The 19,137-nt window shown below is 54.0% G+C and overlaps 2 protein-coding genes across 31 annotated transcripts in view; one reads left to right on the plus strand and one right to left on the minus strand.

Moving 5' to 3' along the window:
- Positions 1 to 11,979: 11,979 nt before the first annotated feature.
- Positions 11,980 to 14,790, plus strand: TMEM200B (transmembrane protein 200B). Its single transcript, XM_033519543.1, has one exon. It carries the CDS (start codon positions 12,055 to 12,057, stop codon positions 13,321 to 13,323), a length of 1,269 nt encoding a protein of 422 aa, XP_033375434.1. The 5' UTR covers positions 11,980 to 12,054; the 3' UTR covers positions 13,324 to 14,790.
- The window catches only part of EPB41 (erythrocyte membrane protein band 4.1), a 90,315-nt gene continuing 85,742 nt past the window's right edge, over positions 14,565 to 19,137 (minus strand). For 20 of the 30 annotated variants that reach the window (XM_033519520.1, XM_033519511.1, XM_033519506.1 and 17 more), the window contains 2 exons: positions 18,879 to 18,986; positions 14,568 to 17,954 (listed from right to left, as the gene is read on the minus strand). In XM_033519520.1, the coding sequence (XP_033375411.1) occupies positions 18,888 to 18,986 (99 nt within the window). In that variant the 3' untranslated portion in view covers positions 14,568 to 17,954; positions 18,879 to 18,887. Of the gene's footprint in view, positions 17,955 to 18,878; positions 18,987 to 19,137 lie in introns of all 30 variants that reach the window. The other 10 variants (XM_015649206.2, XM_033519527.1, XM_033519525.1 and 7 more) reach the window with 2 other exon arrangements.

Consider the following 19,137-nt stretch of genomic DNA (forward strand, 5'->3'; position numbering starts at 1 on the left):
GTGGCTTTGGGAGGGGATTTCTGTTCAAGGCAGGGGGGTGAGGTCCAAAATCTCCCAGGGCAGCAGGGTGGGGATCTGCAGGGCCAAGTCTCGTGAGCCGAGAGGTAACAGCATCGGTAACCCCTGTGGTAAAGCAAACACGCAGCACCTGCGTCCCATCTGCTCTTTGCTCCAGATGGGAGAGTTTCAGGCTTTGATGGCTAGAAAGATGCTGCTGATTTATTCATGGCCACTTCCCACCCATTAGCATTAATAGCTCTTCTTTCTCTCTCTCTCTGTGGAGCCTCTCAGTGACCTGGGAAGGTCGAGCACAGTGAGGTGCTGGAGCCCAGATAAGTTCTTGGAAATAACTGGTGTGGTGAGTTTCAGTCCTCAACATCTGATCTTTCCAGCAGGGAAGGAGAAGGATGCCTGCAAATGTCCCTTCTCTGTTTCTTCTTCCTCTTGATCTTCTCACTTTAGAGAAGAAATTGCAAAATTGAAATTGTGGAAGCTCTCCACAGCCTTCCTCCCAGCTACTCCTGGCTGCACCATACGGCAAACAGGCTCTGCTCCAGCTTGCTTCAGATAGGAAAGGTGTCCCTTTGGGGGGAGGAAAGGTGTCCCTTTGGGGGGAGGAAAGGTGTCCCTTGGAGGGGAAATGTGCCCTTTGGATGAGTCCCAGCCCCGCAGAAGCCCCAGCACTTTTGATGAGGTCACCACATCTCGATCCACTGAGCAGACAGGGGGTTTCCAGGATCTTCCCAGGGGAGAGAAAATCCTCTGTACAAGATAAACCCCCGTGTCTCAGCTGACCAGAGGGAGATGAGTTCCCCAAAAATTGCTGTTTAATGACTGGGTGTTCCTGCCCTTTGGGTCCCACAGCCCATCACCACCCCCCCAAAAGGTTAATTTTGCCAACAGCACCTTAAGCACAACTGGGGTGCAGCTCCAGCTCTGCCTCTGGGCTGGTGGCCCTGGGGAGCAGGGGAGGAAGGATTTGTGGGGGTCGTGCTGGGATTCTGGTGTTGTAGGGCTAAGATCCCCTGGAAGCCTCAGGGGCTGCCCTGCTGTGAGGTGTGGGGGGTATTATCCATCCTCCCACGCTCCAGAAAGGGGGGAAGCTCTTCCACGTCTGTGAGGTGATGTGGTGGGGGGATACAAATCTGTCAAGGAATGGGCTGCGGAGGATGAGTTTGTATCCTGGGATGAAACAGGATATTCCAAACAAGAAAGCTTTGTGGCTGAGATTGAGCTCATCTTCCTTTCTAGGGGATCTTGCTCAAGTCCTCCCCGCTCCTGAGGTCTCAGCTCCCTGGGTGTTGTTTGAAACAGGGACATGGATAAATGCAATAATGTTTCAGAGATGCTGAGATGCAGCTGATGGGCTGAGGAGCAGATAAATGTGTCACAGCTGAGGCACTGCACAGGCTCCTCCTGCTCCTGCCTGCCCTCAGCAGCAAACTCTAAAGCAGGAGAAAAGGCTGGGATGTTGCACTGGGTGGTCAAACCACGCAGGGATCCACACAGCTGCTGCCAGCCAGGGACCAGCCGGGCTCAAATCTCTCCCTGCCTGCTCTGGCAAAGTCAGAAAGGGTTGAAAATCCAAATTACCTCCCCCCAGCAAGAGGCATGTGGAGCTGGAAATGTAATGGCTTATTTTGAAATGAAAAGGCAATCTCAGAATATTGCATTTCTGTAAAATACCTCATCCCCGCTTCAGCTGAAGTACTTCAGCTTTTATTTCTGTTACTTCAACATTAGGGAGCATTAATGCTTAGTAATTTAGGATATAACTGAAATGACAAACCAAAACACTTTGATGCAAGAAACTCTTTGAAAGCCAGTGAAGAGACAGAAGGATGAGCCTTTTGGTGCATTTTGGGATAATCCTTCAAGACAGTCCACTCTTCCTATCAGGAGTTGGATTTTGATCCTTTGTGTGACCAAGAAAAACAAGTCATGACCAGATGCAGCTACTCCAGAGCAAAAGCCCCTTTTCTGAATGCTTCTGGCAGCTTAAAATTCATTCTGGCTGCAGTGACCCCAGCCTGAGCCACGCTCTGGGTGCTGGCTATGTGTGGATGTGACTGAGCACCTGCAGCTCCCTGCTCAGTGTGTTACAGGAATGGGGTGACATTAAACCCACTTCAGTGCAAATCTCCTGCCCACTCACTGCACTCTCCGAGCTGGAAATGCAACGGCCCAGCAGCTCCTGGCAGGTGCTGCCCCTTGCAAAGCCTCTTGCTTCCTGGTCCTCCTCCTCCTTTTCCTCCTCCTCTTCTTGCTCTTCCTCTCCCCAGGCGGCTGCTGGAGCATCAGGAATGCAAATGAAGCAGGCAATGTCATCTTCCCAAATATTTTTGGTCGAGCATGGATGTGTTTCTTTGGAGTTTCAGTTGAATAAAGCTTCACAGAGCTGTGCTTTGGCTTGATGTTCCCTTCCAGTGGAAAATGTTTGGGTTTGGTTGTTTGGAAAGAGGAATTCTTTACACGGAGCTCTGCACCCGTGAGCCCAGTCAGGCAAGGAGGGATTCCTTTACATGGCACTGGGGGCTGATCTGTAAATCAGATCCCATCTTGTGTCCACTGGCTAGAAAATAAAACACAGCACCACAGATGTGTCCAGTACCAAAAGAGTTTGCAAAACACTTTCAGAAATCCCTGGAAAGAGAAGAGACATTTAACTTATCGCTTTGGAGATGTATTAAAACTCATTCATTTTGTACATTCAATTAACTTGCATTAATATGTGAAAATATTCAGTTTTTCTTCTACATGGAGATGGATGGCATTTCCAGAACTTGACTCTTTAGGCTTTTCTAAGTTCTTATTGAAGAGCTGGAGATAATTACTTTTCCAGGGACATACAGATTATGACTTCACATTACAGAGTATGATTAATTACAAGTCTGTTTGTATTTACAGTCATTTCACTTACCCCTTAATGGGGCCACCTCCAAAGCAGCCTATGGAGCTTTTAGCCCACAGCACTGGGGAAGTGATGCTGTGGTTATTTCCAGGATCATACAGAAACCATCTCTCTGAAAGTGACTTTGGGAAGGTGCTGGCTCACCCTTCTGCTCCTAATGCCTTGCCCAAATCTCCTTCCCTGCCTGCCCTGGCTCCTCTGGATGTGGGGGACTGTTTTTCCCCCTTATCCCTGTGCCAGCCTTGTGAATTCTGGGGAAGCTGCTGCAGCATCTTCTGCTGGATTCAAGCTCTGTTCCCCTACAAGCATCAGCTGCCAGCAGCCCAGGAGGGATGGTGGTTTGAGTCCTCAGGCAGAAATCACTTCCAGCCTCCCACGAGCAGAGCACAACCTCGGGCCAAGGGGCCTACAGGGAGCAAATCTCTGCTCCATGCCTTGGTTCCCCTGTCACCAGGTAAGGGGGGAGTGTCTGTTTCATGCCTTGTCCCTCAGAGCTGACCTGCCCATCCCCATCCCCATTCCCATCCCCATTCCCATCCCCATCCCCATTCCCATCCCCATTCCCATTCCCATCCCCATCACTCTGACTCTCCTTCCCCAAGGCTGTGCCATCAGAGGAGCCCTGGCACTCAGGATACACATCCCTCAGCCACAGAGGATCTCACCACTGAGCCCTCTCTGCTGCCCAAAATACTTCTCCAGGCTGTGACCTTGCCTTAGCAGGCAGCATTCTCTGCCCATCGTCCCCTGCACAGGTCAACAGCTGCCTCTGCCAGGTTGGAGCCGTCCTGGAGGCTCCTCTTTCCTCTCTCTGGTGATGGGGGAGGCTCCCCAGCCCTGTGAGCCAGTGCCAAATCCCGCTCAAACAGCTGTATGTTCTCCAGCGTGAGTCATCCCCACCCCGAGATTTCAGCCTCTCCATAACAACATTCCTTCTCTCTGATCTCAGATCCTGGCTCTGATCACTCCCTGTCTAGTCCTCCTTCCTCCATCCACATGGTCCCTCCTGCCCAGACTCGGCCCCCAGCTGAAGCAGCAGAGAACAGAGGAGGCTTTGCCAGGATTACCAGAGCTTCAAACAAGGATTCAGGTTCCCTCCCTCCCCTAAAATCAAGAGGAGGTTCCCAGTTATCATGAGACAAAATTTTTCTCTATTTAAAGAGAGATAGTGATGTTGGTTCTCAGGGATTTACTTCCCTCATCATCACCCTCTGGATGATGGTCCCTGCCAGAGACAGGTGAGGAACCTGGTGTCCTGCACCTCATTTTTAAGCTTTAGCCCTAAAAACCTTTCCCAGAAAGTGCTCCCCAACTCAGAGACATCCAGCTGCATCCTGGATCTGCTTGTGGACTGTGGGGTGTCAGTGGCAAAGTCACATGGAATTGCTGAGTTGTTTTGTGGCTTCCTAGGGAGAGCAGGGATCTGGAGAATGTGACCTTGGCACACTTTAAATTAAAGGCTGAAAAAGAGCCTCTGCTTGCAGAACATCTGAGGCTCTGGGTGAAATGAAGGGAAGCCCCCCCAGCACTTTCTGGAGTGTCGGGGTGTGGTGCTGGGGTGGAAATGTGCTGGTGAAGGCTTGGATTGGCAGTTTCGGTGTGTCGGGATGTGCCCCTGATGACATCTGTGGGATTCTGCTCATTGCCCTGTGGGGATGGGGATGTGGGCACGGGGAAATGGGGGTGAGGAGTGAGGATGCACGAATGGGGGTGCTGTGCCATAATCCCTGGGGCCAGCAGAGAGATGGGCTGTGTCTTTGGCAAGTTCAGAGGAGGTGAAACAAAGCCCTGCACTCTGAGCAGTTCCTTGCAGAGGGTCCTCGCTCTGCATCTGCCTGGAGGAGAAAGTGCCTCTGGAACCTGCGTTAGCACGGTCTGGGGGGCTGCAGCAAACGCCTCCGAGTGCCAGGATTGGCGTGGGATAACGCTTCACCCCAGCTGCTGAAGTGCCTGTGCTGAAAGAGGGGATCCACCACCGCAGCCCCACGCCCAGGGCAGGCTGGCCTGGCTTGGAGAACTGGATCTTCTGGGGCACCGCAGGCTGGGGGTCCGTGCTGGAGGGCTGGAAGAAGGGTCTCTGAGCACTTCATAGGATCAGAGAATCACGGAAGAGTTTGGCTGGGAAGGGTCCTTAAAGACCATCCGGTTTCATCCCTCGCATCCCCCGGCGCGGCAGGGCTGGTCCTGCGGAGGGGACCCGGAGCAGGGCGGGGGGAGGATCCCAGCCCGGCCCCTTCCATCCCCCGCCGCTGCCGGCCGCGCTCGGAGCCGAGGAAATCCCAAATCCCACCGATCCCGCACCGCCATCCCAACTTTCCCACGGCCGGGACGCGGCTGGCGGCCCCGCCGGAGCCGGGCCCGGGAGGGGCTCGGGGGGTCCCGGCCCGGTCCGGCCGCGCTCCGCCCCCCGCGGGGCCGGGGCGGGACCCGGGGCCGGGCGGAACCCGCGCCCAGACGTCCCGGCGGCGGCGAGCGGGGCTCCGAGCTAGCGGGGAGCCGGGATCCGAGCTGCCTCCTGCCGCTCCATGGCCCCGGCCGCGGCGGCGGAGCCCAGAGCCCGCCGCCCCCGGGGCCCCGGCCCCGGCCCCGGCCCCGGCGGGAGGCGCACGGCTCGGCGGCCGCCGGTGAGTGCGGGGACGGGGGGCGGCGGGGGGAGCACGGACACGAGCAGCGCCCGGACCCACCCACATCCCCCCCGGGCACACCGAGCACCCCCCGGCACCCCCGGGCACTCGCCACACGTTCCCACTCGCATGCACAGCCGGCCGGGCACACACACTCCTGTGCAAACCCACACGCATCTTCACACGGCCCAAACCCCGGAGCTGGGCACAGCTGCCCAATCCCAGCACTTTTTGGAATTCCTGAGGCTCCTGGTAGAGGATTGGGGCGAGGAGTAACCCCGCAGCTGATCCCCACGCAGGGTTTGATGGAGACACTGGAGAGAGAAGTGAGTGGAATTGATCTCAGTAGATCCTGGAGTTTGGGATCGGGAGCTCGGCTTTGTGGCACGGAGGGGTCAGCGACCGCAGCCAGACCCACCACTGCCTCATCTCTAAGTGGGTTTGGATCCTTGCTCATGAGATCAGCGAGATGTGTCTTTTGCAGGGTAGAGTAGTGGAGATGGGGGTTAAAAAGCTGGAGGTAAAAGTGATGCCAGCTGGGAATACAGCTGGGAATTTAATTGCTTGCAGGTGGAGTGGGATGCGGGCTGGTGGAGCTGGAGATGGGAGCTGTGTGTCTGTACCCCTGGATAACTTGGGCAGCCCCTGGACTCCATCCCTCCATCCCTCCCTCCCGGCAGGGATTTCTCAAAGGAGCAGCAGGGAAGGTGCCAAATTCAGAAAGAGTTTGGTCCTAGTTCCCTGGAAATCCCAGCCTCTCCTTCCTCTTCTCTTGGCCGTGAGGATTTGCAAGGTGCTTGGCCGCAGACTGCATCCTTGGGTGCCCCGCCACCCCACACAACTTCCCCGAGGCAGGAATTCCTCCAGGAAATCCCCCTGGGACCCTCACTCCTCCCCCTCCTCCCAGGGTCGCCGTTAGAAGTCCGCTTCCCATTTAAATTTAGATGTCTGCATTATCTTGAATTTAGATTTATTAATTATTTGCATCTCATTCCTACCAAAAAAGTTGAGCAATGCAGATGTCCTGATTTCGGCATTGGCTTGGGGGAGAAACACCACTTTGCGGATTTTCATTGTCTCCTTAGACAATGGCCCGTCAGAAGCAGCTGGGAGTGACAATCCCATCCCATCGCAGGGCTCTGACCTGGCAGAGTTAAACATCATCCAGATTGCCTGAGCCCCTCTCCATGGGTGTCTGCGGCTCCTTTCCCAGCCGTGGGGATTAGTCTAATTAGCAGAGCAAATCTGGGTAAGGCAAGCTCTGGTAATTAGTAATCAGTGGGACGTTTGCACACACTTTCTTTTGCCTGAGGGGCAGAGAGGCGTTTAGAGCATGGCCCCGTATTTTAGGAGCAGGGAGGAGTTTGGAGAAGTCAAGGTGGAGCTGGAGCTACCCTGGCACTGGCAGCTCTCACTCCTCGTGTCCCATTTGCCCATCAGGACCCTCTTGCCTGGGGTCAAGAACGGCAGAAAGTAAAGGGAGAGACCCGTGTGTCCCTAAATCACCCCAGCACCATCTTTCTTTCCCTGGGTCATATTCCAGGTGAGTGCTGTGGTGGCTCCTGACGCTGTCTGGGAGCTGTGATCTGATGATGGGAAGCTGGAACGATGCAGCCCCACACCCGGTCCAGGTGTGAGGGTGGTGCCCCTGTTGAGGTGGAGGTGGTTTTGTGTTAACCCCTCCTCCATCCCTTCTTATCCTTCACCTGGGAAAACTCAGGCCAAGGGCACTTCTGACCTTTGGGTTGTCACTCCCTGGATCTTCTGTGCTGCAGCAAAGGTGGAAATCTGTCACAACCCCAGTGAGACTCCCAGTACAGGGCCAGAAGGTGATTCCTGCTGGGAAGGGAATAATCCTTCCCATGCTGTGGTAATTAGCATTACTGAGGTTATATGGAAGTTTCTATGAGGGAACTTAATTAATTATAGTTGATTAATGAGTGTCCCCAGCTGAAGCTGGAGCCACAGATTTTGTCACCACATTGGGAACATGTTTGTGTCAGGTTCATACAGGGAGGTTTTATTCCTTGGGAATGGGCCCAGACTGGGAGCTGCCAGTGGGTGCTGGAGTGGTGACAGGGTTTGCTCCAGCTGGGAGAGCCCTGCAAATGTCTGGCAGATCTTCCTCCTATTCCTCTCTCTGGAGACCTTTACGTGTAGCTAAGGAGGGGAACTTGAAGTGAAACCTGGGAAAAGGAGGAGGCACTGCACAGATGGGGATATGAGGGCTCAGACCACCCCGAGAATCCAGCATGAGGGATCACTGCTGCTCCCCTGCTGGCCTTGGCTTCAGTCTCCTGCAGCCAGGATGGGAGGTGGGATGGGGGAGCTGGTGCCTGGGTACTGCTCCTGTGGTCCCCTCCTGCCCCGTGCCGGGGGCGGTGTTGGAGGTTGGGCTGAAAAGGAGTTATTTTTAACATCACATCTCAGCGCAGACTGTCATTCCCATTCTCCATTCCTTCCTGGTGGGTGGGAGAGCTGGGGGGCTCCAGCAGCTCGACACAGCCTCATACCCAGAAGGTCTCGGCTGCCTGGGTCCCCTTTCCTTGTGGAGAGGGATTTGGGAGAGCTTAGCTACCACGGGCTTGGATGTCACAGGCTCCCCAGGGCTTGGATGAGGCAGAGGGGGCTATGCTGTGCTTGCTGGTTTGGGGTCTTGCCCATCCCTGTGGCCTTTAACCACACTGCAGTCTTTGCTGGCTGATTCAGCAGCAAATTGTAAAACTAGTTTATTTCCAAAATCAGGAGAGCATCTTTAAAGTCACGGTACTTGAGGCGAAGGAAAGCCGAGGTGTTTTCTGTTTGTTGGGCATTTCTTGGGTGCTCATGGCAGCGGGGGCTGCTCCTGTGCCAGCTCCCAGGGTGCTGCCCTGCACAGGACCCACAGGGTGGGATCCTGGCTGCAAATGGGATCATATTCCGTGGATGGGCAGCGCAGCCTGGGATGGGACATGGCAGCAACAGGAACACTTTTCCTAGGGAGATGCTGGATTTTAATTCCCTGCAGCGTGGTGGGCGCTGTCCTGCAGTGAAGCCCTTTCCAGGTGTGAGCCAAGGAAAATGAGAAGCTCCTGGAAGGATAACTGGCAAGAGGGATAAACTGTGAGGGGAAGGCCTTCAGAGCCGCCTGCACTTGGCCCTTTCCATATGGCACTTCTGCATCTCCAGCCATCTCTGAGCTGGGTGGCAGCTCCTGCAGCACGGGACTGGAGTGGCACCTCCAGACACAGGTACAGCCCCTCATCCCAAGGGAGATTTGGAGGCCAGTTCTGCTTTTTGATAGCCTTTGATGCTGCGAGTTCAAGCTGGCAGTGTGCTCATGGCAGGGGCAGAGCATCCCAGGGACACCCAGGGGATGTAAGGATGCACCTGCAGTGGCACCCTCCCCAAATTCTGCTTTACCACCGCCCGGCTCTGCTGCTGTCAGCTGCGCTGGGAGCTGGTGTCAAATTTTAAGAGCATCAGTCTGCGAAGGCAGCAGGGGAGGATTGAGGTGGGAGTGTGGAGCCAGCAATGTGCCTTCGTGATGGGGGGATTAGAGAGATATTTGGGTTTATTTTAGCGTCAGGCTTATTGCGGGGATTGGGAGCTTAACCTGGCAGCAGAGCAGCGCTCATGCCGCTCCAGAGCCACGTTTACAGTTCCCTATTGTCATTCCATAGTGTCATTCATTCCCATCGGGAATCGCGACCTCCGGGCTGCTCCTGGTGAGCCACAAATGCCTCGGGGCTGGCCGGAGGAGCCGGGGATGCCAAGGCTGGCCCGGCAGCACCCCGGGAGCCCCGAGGCTGTGCCCCGAGCTGTGCCCGCAGCCGCTGCTCCAGGCTGGGATTATTCCACTCGCGGCAGTGGCGGCGGCTGCGGGGCGAAGGAGGGAATGGCAGCGCTGGGTTTTGTATTTTAGTTTCTTTTTTCTGAAAGGGTTATATAACCTTGGGGATTCTATTAATAAAAATAATGGTTTTGAACTCTGGGAACAACCAGCCCCAGCAATGAGCAAGGAAACGCTCCAAGTTGAGAACACAGCAGTGGGGAGGAATAGTAGCCCGGGATACAGAGAGGATTCCCTGCCTGCAGCCAGATTTGTGGCATCTGCCTGTCCCTCCTGCCAGCACCTCCATCCCTGTGCCCAGGGAAGAGGAGAGAGGGTGGGAGGGGGATCGTTTCAGCCCCAGCGTGGTCTGCACCCTGTGGATGTGGTGTGGGTGGGCTCCTCTCCTCCTCCTGCAGCCGTTCCCGAGCAGCCTGAGATGAACCCCAGGCTGTATCCAGTGCAAAAGTGTGGCAGAGCAGCCGGGTGAACATCACCTGGACCCAAAGCATTGCCCTGGATGGGATCCAGAGGCTGCACGTGTTCCTCACAAGCAGGATTTGGAAGGTGCTTGTGGTTCTCACAGGCAGCATCCCAGCAAAGCTTGTTGTCCCCATGGAATGCTCTTCGTTCCCACAGGTGGGACACCAGGGATGCTTCTGGTCCCTGTGGACGCTGATTCCACAGGGTGGGTCAGAGAGCTTAGAGGAACTGGGGTTAAAGAGACATGGCTGAGGCTCCAGAGTAAAACAGGGGGTGTTGGTGTGTGTGCAGTGTGAGTTTAGGGTCATGAGCTCATGTTCCCCCCGTCAGTCTCCAAAAGCTTTCTCTTGCAATATAGGGGCTCATTCTCTTTTTAATCCCTAAGGAGCTGGCAAGCTATTTAAAGGGTTTTCTATAAAAATTAAGAGAGTTTGAAGCTAAGATGGCAGTTAGAGAAAACTGAGACATAACCTAAATCAGGGCATTTGGAGGCAAAAATCCTCCCAGTCTCTGGGATGTGTTCAAGTGTCCAGTTGTTTCCCTTTAATTCCAAAATGTTCAAAACCTCATTTTTCAGGATGAACATTACTTTGGGCTTATTGTGTTTCCCCCTTTGCCGTGTGGGATCATCAACTTATTTTTCAGAAAGCCTTAACACCCCTCTCAGCAGTGGCCTGGGGTTTGGTCTGCTTTGTTTGGGACTTTATTTTTTTTTTTCCTTTGAATCTCTCTTACTTGAGTTGTCATAGCCAGACAGCCTTGTGCCAGGAACAAGCTGTCATCCTGGAACTCATATATTTAATTCCTTCCCTCTGATATTAATAACACCTTAAGATGACTAACTGGGGAAAAAAATGTAGCATTTTTCTGCTGTTTGGATGTTGGTCACTGGCTCTGAGCACTTCATTCATCTTGGGGAGTAAAACTGGAGTGGTCACCCCTCTCCTCCTGCAGGGCTCTCCTTGGGTTTAGTTTCTGGATTTGATTTGCTGAATGTCCATGACTGTGTTGTCCAAATGCTTTTCTTGACAGTTTAAGATGCAGTGGAGGTGACAAGCCCCTTCCCACAGCATCCCTTGGCTGGGAGGCCACCCTGCAGCTCTCCCTGCTCCCATCCCCTTTGGGATGTTCCTTTGGGAACAGCCTGGGCAGAATTCCTGTGCTGGCAGTGCCAGGACACACAGGAGAGTGCACAGACACCCTGTCCTGCCCTAACCTCACTGCCAGCCATGGCAGCACCGTGCTGTGGGGACGTGGTTTCCTATCAGCATGACCTTATTTCTATTTCTTTAAAGATGTTTTTGGTCTGGGACTTGTTCAAGGCCTGTTTTAGCTTCCCAGGGTTCCACTTACCCAGGCACAATGGTGCTTCCTGCCAGGCTGCTTACCCTCTGTGCTGGGCAGCAGCTTCCACACCTTTTTGCTCATCTAGGAAATAAAGTTCTGGATAAAATGACACAGCATGCAGTGTAAATCCCTGTAAATCCCTAGATGTGGAGTTTTATGTTGGTGTGTGTGTGGGTAGCATCCCAGGGTTGCGCTGAGCTGGTCAGAGGAAATAGGAGACAGCAGAAAATTGGGAAAAACACCTCTTTTAGCTTAACTTCTCCATGGATTAGTGGGCCCTGCTGTCTGATATCAGAGTGGCTTGATGTTGGTTTAGGATTTTAGGTCCTGCTTGGATCATCACTCACAGGGCTCTGGGAGGTTGTGGCTGTGTCAGACATTTCATTTGGGTTTCCAGGTGCCTCAGTTTCCCCAGCAGATGAATAAATCAGCCCTTCCCTCACTGCTGTTTGGCAGGCTGGGGACAGCACCTTCTGCAGGTGTCACAGGACTGGGGTGACCCAGGACAGGTCCCTTGGGCCCCGATGCCAGTGGTGGCTCTGTGCTGGCTGTGGCACAGCAGGGTCCCAGCTCTCCTTGCCTCCTGCACAGCTCAGGGGTTTAGTGGGATGAGTCTGGGGGCTTTGGGAGGGTGCTTGGAACAGACTCCTCAGCCCTTCACTCCTGAGAGGGGAGAGAGAAGTGACTTGAAGGAAGAGGGGAGCAATGGGGCAGAGGAAAGCTGCTGGTCCCTGCCTGATGGAAGCTGTGTGTTTCTGGTGCTCCCAATGTCGCTGTGGTGCCCGTGCTGCAGCATCCTGGGCACAAGGAACCCCCAGTGCTGCCTGCTCACCTTCCTCTCCTCCCCTCGTGCAGGAATTGCGGCTGAGCCGGAGACGATGACTGCGGAGAGCGCGGAATCGAAGGGGCCCATGCGGGAACCGGAGCAGGGGGGAGCCAAGGTGCTGCCCCCCATCCCCCCGCGGCACCGGGGCCGCCGCCTGCGGCGCAAGCCCCCGACGGAGCCCCCGCTGAAGGGGCAGCTGCGCATGCGCTCGCCAGCCGGAGCCTTCGTCATGGTGGGCATCGTGGTGGTCCTGGTGGGCATGACCATTGCCGTGGTGGGCTACTGGCCTCACCGGGGACCTGGGGGCACCGGGGCCGCTGCAGGGAACACCAGTGCGGTGGGGGACATGAGGAGGGAAGTAGCGGCCGGACGCCACGTGCCCCACAGCGAGAAGCTGAAGCTGATCGGCCCCGTCATCATGGGCATCGGGCTCTTCATCTTCATCTGTGCCAACACCATGCTGTACGAGAACAGGGACATGGAGACCCGGCGGCTGATCCAGAAAGGGCTCTACGGCATGGCAGTGGGGCTGCCCGAGGGGCCCGGCCCCAAGGACGGGCACTGCCAGCCTGGGGACGGCCAGCCCTTCCCCAAGGCCAACGCTGAGTGTGTGGAGGGCTGTTACCAGGTGGACCTGTCCCGTCAGCCCGGCCCCGGCAGCAAGTGGTCTGACTGCTACGGCCCAAACCGGCTGCAGACCATGGCCGAGTTCCTGCAGCAGCCGGCAGCTTCCCCCGCGGCCTCTCTGCACAGCCTCCGCTCCGCCGAGCTCAACCTGAGCCTCCCGTGCCGCGCCGGAGCCGAGTCCCTCCTGTCCTCGGCCGTGGGGGCCTTGGCACTGCCCATCATCAAGCTCAACAACTGCTTGCTGGACGGAGGAAGGCGGGGTGCCGGAGGGAGGGCAGAGAGGGGCCTTGCTGAGCATCCCCCCAAAGTACCACAGCTCTCCCCGGCTCTGCTTTCCCTCGGCGCCAGCACCGCGGCCTGTGGCCAGGGTGGTGGTGGTGGCCACGTTGTTATCAGCATGGACCATGACAGCAGTCCCGGTGCACAGCTCAGCCCCAGCGTGCACCTCCACACCCCGGGACACTCCAAATCCCTGGACCTTGGCCAGCCAGGAGTGCTTCTGGTGGCCCCCATCAAGGACCGCAAGAACCGGAGCTGGCCCCGACTGGACCACGTCAGCCTTGTGGGCTACGCCAAACTGGAAAGTTCCGGCGAGTCCTCGGACCGGCTGCTGGAGCCCAGCGAGCCCCCAAGCCGGGGCGAGCCCCAGCCCAGCTCCTGGGTGCTGGGGATGGAGCATGGCACACGGGTCTGATGTCCCTTTGGGGACTGTAATGTCCCAGCCTGTTATCCTGGCCCAGTGCCCGCCAGCCACCCCAAAACCCCACAGCAGGAGGGGTTTGGGGGCAGCATTTTTAAGCCAATGCCAAGAGGAAAGTCGTGACCCTCCGCTCCTGGGGGAGGACTCGCCTAGGGGTGGGATGTCCTTCCCAGTGGATGCCCTTGGCCTTACAAGCCCTTCTCCTGGTGGCTTTTCTAGAGGAGTCCTCGCTTTGAGAGCCCACACAAGTCGTGGGATGGGGACATGCAGGCAGGTGAAGCCCCACCAGTCCCCACAGCACTTTATTTCAGCAGGGTTGGGGTGGGGAGATGCTTTGGGGGGTGGTGTACCCCTTGTCCAGCCTCAACCCACCCGAAAATTTGCCTGGCCAGAGCACGTAGGCCCAACAGGGCTATTAAATATTATCTGGATGCCATCTGGTCCTGCCTTGACTCCTCCTAATGCCTGTGGGATGCTTGGGAGGGGCAGCACTTGTGGCACTCGCGTCAGCTTCTGAGGCTCCTTGGTAATTTTGGGTTTACAGGACACTGAGGTTCTGTAGTTGGAAGCAAACTGCCCAGGGTGAGGGTAGAAGAGGTGATGGCTGTGTCTGCAGCAATGCTAATTAATTCAGAGCTTTTAGCATAACATGCCACGTGCCACCCTTCTCTTTCTGCCTGTGAGGGAAACTGAGGCACAGGCAGGTACCACAGCCGGCCCCTGGGCTGCCCCTGCCCCCAGGAAAGCTCTTCCCAGCCACTTTCCAGTCTCCCTTACTGGAGGGTGATCTGGCCCTTGGTTCTGTCAGGCCTGCAGCCAGAAAAAAATGAGACAGGACCAAAATACCGCTGGATTTGTCATTTCCCCCCACTCCAGTTGAGTCACACTCACTCAGGGCTGGGCAGCAGCTGCTGAGCACAAAGCTCACCTGGGCTCACCACAAATTCCACAGCTCAAAGGAAGGTTTTATATCAAGTGATGCTTCTTTGGGGCAAATCTGAACTCTGGGAATTGGTTCTGGCCCTTCTGGGGGCCGTGGTCCCACATGTGACCACAGTGGGAATTGTGGAAAAGGTCTGAAGGGACCAAGAGCCCAGGGAAATGCTGGCCCAAGGCTGGGAGAGCTTTGGCAGCCACAGCTGGGGGCTTGGGTGAAACCAAGTCATCACAACACCAGGGCAAGGACAGAGACCTGGAGGAAGGTGAGGAGGAGGAACAGAATTCAGCAGCAGGGAGAGTTTTGTTTGAAAATTTATTGAAAAATGCAATACAAGAAGCAATACTGAACACTTAGGTCTGCCTAAATGCTATGGCAACTTTCCCTTTGATTCGCTATGAAAATCCGAAGTAACAGCTCCCATCACTAGTTGATCTAGAAAGTTTTGCCAACTTTAAAAGTTTCTATTTTTATAAAGAGTGTAAATACCTAACCTAGACAATTCACAATTGCCTTAAAAAAAATGTACAAAGCTCCTTCATCTTCTCAACTAATTTTTTTTTTGTAGTTTTTTTTACAAGTTTCATCTCTAAGGCTGGGACATTACTACTTCTTAAGGTAATTGTACAATCAGGAAAATCAGCAAACCACAGTTTATTAAAACCAGAAATCAGTCAGTCCTTTGCTAACACATCTCTGTTGGTCAGGGATTGCTATTGGGCAACTGGAGCTGCTGTTCCAGTTTAATGGAGGAGAACAGGAGCTCCTTGCCTTCCTTTCTATAAAAACATTCATTCATATATAAATAGCTTCCATATAATGTATATTATACAATCAAGACAGTCTCTGGGTGAATTTGTGGAGTGGGAAGAGCTGGGAACATTCATATAAATAGACCTTACTTAGCTGGTTTGTCCCTAGAGCTGACACAGCACACTCAGAGCCAAGGATTTTAAATCCCACAGAGGTGGGAGTGGGCAGCCCCACCACGGCCTTGGCTGAGGGTGAGAGAAGCTGCTTCTGCTTTTTTCACTTGTATCTTCTTCCCAGGCTCCTGTCCAGCTCCTGGGCTCGGGCACTGCGTTGGCAGGAGCGGGGCTGGGAACCCCTGAGGTCAGACAGCAGGTGATGGCAAAGGGCACACGAGGCCACGACTTCTTTCAATTTCTCCAGGAGAAGCAAGAACTCAACAGGGGGAAGTGTGAAGATGGACAGCCTGCCACAATCAGCCACCCAAAACCCAGGGACTAAGTAAAAACAGGGTTATTCTGGTCCATGGGCCCTTTAACAAGGGACACCTGCAGCCACAGCGAGCACATCCTTTGGGAAAGGAATCAGCTCTCCTGCCAGCAGATTTCTCACCCCAGAAATCCCCTGCCTGGGGGGTTCTGTCCCACTCATCGTGCCCAAGGGAACACCCAGGAACCACATTCCCCTGAATTCTCTGACAGCCAAGTGCCTTTAAGTGCTACAGACAAACTTGATTTATCACGTTGGCTCTGCCTGGTGAAGCCCAGCAATCCTCTGGTCCACTGCTCCACGTGCCCCTTCACTCCTCAGGTGGCTGCTGCATGTGAGAAGGAAGGACTGAGTGGCAAAAATTCAATTCCCAGAAAAAGGGCAGTGCCAGAGGGTGCCCAGCATGATGAGTGTTTAAGGCAAGCAATACCTGACTAAACAGCAGAAACACAGACCCCTTCCAGGGCCCGTGTGGCAGAAGAGTAAGGAAGGAAAGGGCTTTTCAGATAGGGATAGGAAGACTTAATCTCTGCACTCAGGACTCCCTCAACTCCCAGAGCACGATGCCCTGAGGAAGGCAGAAAGCTGAGCAGGACCCAGGGCCAGCAAGGCTCAAAGAGAGCCAAAACCCAGCAGCTCCAGCAGTCTCCAATCAATACTGACAGCTTAATTAAAAATTGCACCTGAAGCTGAGAAGCTGCAGCAGCCCCAGTGTAGCTCCAGAGCTGTTTGCAGTTAAACAGTGGAGTCCTTGCAGCCTGAGCTAAATCCACAGCTTCTGAAACACATTATTCAAATTTAAAACTGGAGAGCTTTTCTCTTTATTGCCATTTTCTTCCCATCCTGAGGAGCAGAGCACTCCCTGCCCCCTCAGCTACCACTGTACCACACTATATATAGATATATATATATATGTGTGTGTGTGTGTATAGTTATATATACAGAGAAAAATCAAATCACAACCTCTGGTGGACTAAAGTGTTCACAAGTGTCTGGGCAGACTCTTTACAGAGCTTGGTTGGTTTTTTGCTTTTTGAATCTTGAATTTAAATAGTGGAAGGACAAACCAGGGAAGAACATTCCCGTGAAGCTGAGAGAGCAGCAGTGGGAGCACACTCAGCCCCTGAAATTGTGTTTTTACATCACCCCCTCTGTGCTGGAGATGGCCCTGGGGGTCTGTAAGATCAGCCTCAAGATTCAGACCATCACCCTGATATTTCATTCAAGGGGGTCATGAAGCCAAACCCAGACCCTCAGGCCAGCGTGGAGACAGAATGCCAACACTTCCCACGTGGTTTGGCTCTATCACAACCAGCAACACCTGATGCCTCCTGAAATTCCTTGTTCAGTCTCTCCAAATACAGCTGGCAGGTCTAGGAAGGATTGTCTAAAGGAGTTTAAATTAAATGGTAGTAGGATACACGCTCTGGGAAGTGGGTAATGTGTTCAGCTTTAAATAGCACTGTGAGGGGAGGAAAAAAAACCAACCCATGACTTACCAAAAAAAAACCCTCCCTAATTTAAAAATCATGAACACAAACAAGTGAAAAACTACGACAATGACAAGCTCAGTTCCTGTGAATGCTGCACAAGGCTACCTTAATAGCATCCAGAGTCCAAACACCTTAAACACACACTTCTAAGGGCATTTTAATTTAATGGGATCTAGAAACACAAACAGGTGGGGAGCACTCGGCAGAGACACACGGGAAGAAGGCGAGATGCTATCACAGTCCTCTTAAAGCTCTAAAATTCACAGTATAAGATACTTGAAGCAACTTCCAGTATTCCTTAAATCTAGTCAACTATTCCGATGTTTGCATAAGCTACACCACAAAACCCTACTGTGATCACACATCAGGGCTGGAAAGCAGTGGGGAGGGAGCTCAGAGCAGCCCAGGGGTTGCAGTGGGGCTGGAGCTCCCCAGAGCTACAGAAATAATCCAGAGGCAATCAGAAATGCTGCACAAAGTCTGACTCTAAAGTGACTCTCCTGAAGAAGGACACATGGCTTTGTGAAGGCGCACAGGGATCCTGCACTGGGAATGTGCAGCTCTGCTATCCCTGACGAGGCAGAGGGAATACAAGTTAAAACAGGGAGCCCTGCAGCTCTGTGAGGTGGGATTCTGTGTCTGAAGAGGCTTTGTGTGAGAGGGAATGCAAAATTGAAAACCTGTAAAAAATGTTCAGTACAGTTAGAAATATGGCATATTTCTGTCACAATAGATATTTTAAAAAAACAAAACAACAAAACAAATCCCTATATCCAGTAGGATCCAGTGGAGTCTGGAAAAATCCCAAGTAAAACGTCAAAAGCACAACTCTTAATATATGATATGAATGTCTCTGGGTGTCAAGTCTGGAATCCGAGGTCTTTGTGCTCCAGGTAGTTTCTTGGTAGTTTTGCTGGGTTTCTTTTTCCTGGTGGTGTTGTGGGCAGGAATGTTTCCTAACAAGAGAGGAAGAGGAGAAGTTACAGCTACCAACAGCAGCGTGCTGGGAGAGGCAGGAATCTCAATGTCCCTGAAGTGGATGGGAACTGAATTCAGGTGAGTCATCACCAATGGCAAGTGAGAAGTGTCTGAAGGAGCTCCAGAAGAGCTGCAGAGGGACTCTGCACAAGGGCCTGGAGCACAGGGACAAAGATGCCAGAGGGCAGGGTTCAGATGGGATATTGGGAAGGAATTGTTCCCTGTAAGGGTGGTGAGCCCTGGCACAGGGTGCCCAGAGCAGCTGTGGCTGTCCCTGGATCCCTGGCAGTGCCCAAGGCCAGGCTGGACAGGGCTTGGAGCAGCCTGGGACAGTGGGAGGTGTCCCTGGGGACAGTGGGAGGTGTCCCTGCCATGGCAGGGGTGGCACTGGATGAGCTTTATGGTCCCATCCAACCCAAACCATTCCAGGATTCTGTGATCAGTGGCATGGGGTAGGATGGGCCTTAAAGCACTGAGGCACAGCCAGAGCTCCTGGATTCCTTTAGCAGCTCCTTCCCAAACTGATAAAAAATGCAGAAAACAGGATTTCCAGGCAAGTCTGGTGTCCAGCTCGGGGGTTACTGTGCACTGATGTGGGCAGGTGACGTGGCACCTACAGCTGCTCCATGTGCTCCCAGCACATCACAGGTGTTTGGGAAGGCAAAGTAGCCTCAGGGCAGGAGCTGTGCAGCTTTTAACCCATTTGGGCTCATTTCCACAGGATTAGCCTGTGTGTGACTGCCTGCCTCATCAGCCTCCATGGATCCAACAGGAACAGCCTGAGCAGGACTCGGCAGAGAACAGTGATCATTTTACTCCCCCTGGCCCTGTTTACCCAAATCTCCTGTGCCATCAGACATCAGTCACCCCCTGCCCCCACCCCAGCTGGTCTCTCTACTCACACAGCCCAGCTACTCCTCTGCAATCTCTGTCTCCTGGTGCACAACCACTTTGGTCACCGACATGTCTGGGTGCTGCTCCTTGGCAGCCTTGATGGCCTGGGCCAGGACCTGCAGGACAGCAGGGCAGGGTTAGAGCGAGTCAGAGCACAGCACCCACCACCCCCGAGGGCACCACAACCTTCTGACCCCAGGGGTAAAAAAGGAAAGGGGATGCACTTGATAGAATTACAGAAGATGCCAAGTTGGGAGGGAGACACAG

This window comes from Parus major, chromosome 23, assembly GCF_001522545.3.
Source record: "Parus major isolate Abel chromosome 23, Parus_major1.1, whole genome shotgun sequence".
NCBI classification, from domain to species: Eukaryota; Metazoa; Chordata; class Aves; order Passeriformes; family Paridae; genus Parus; species Parus major.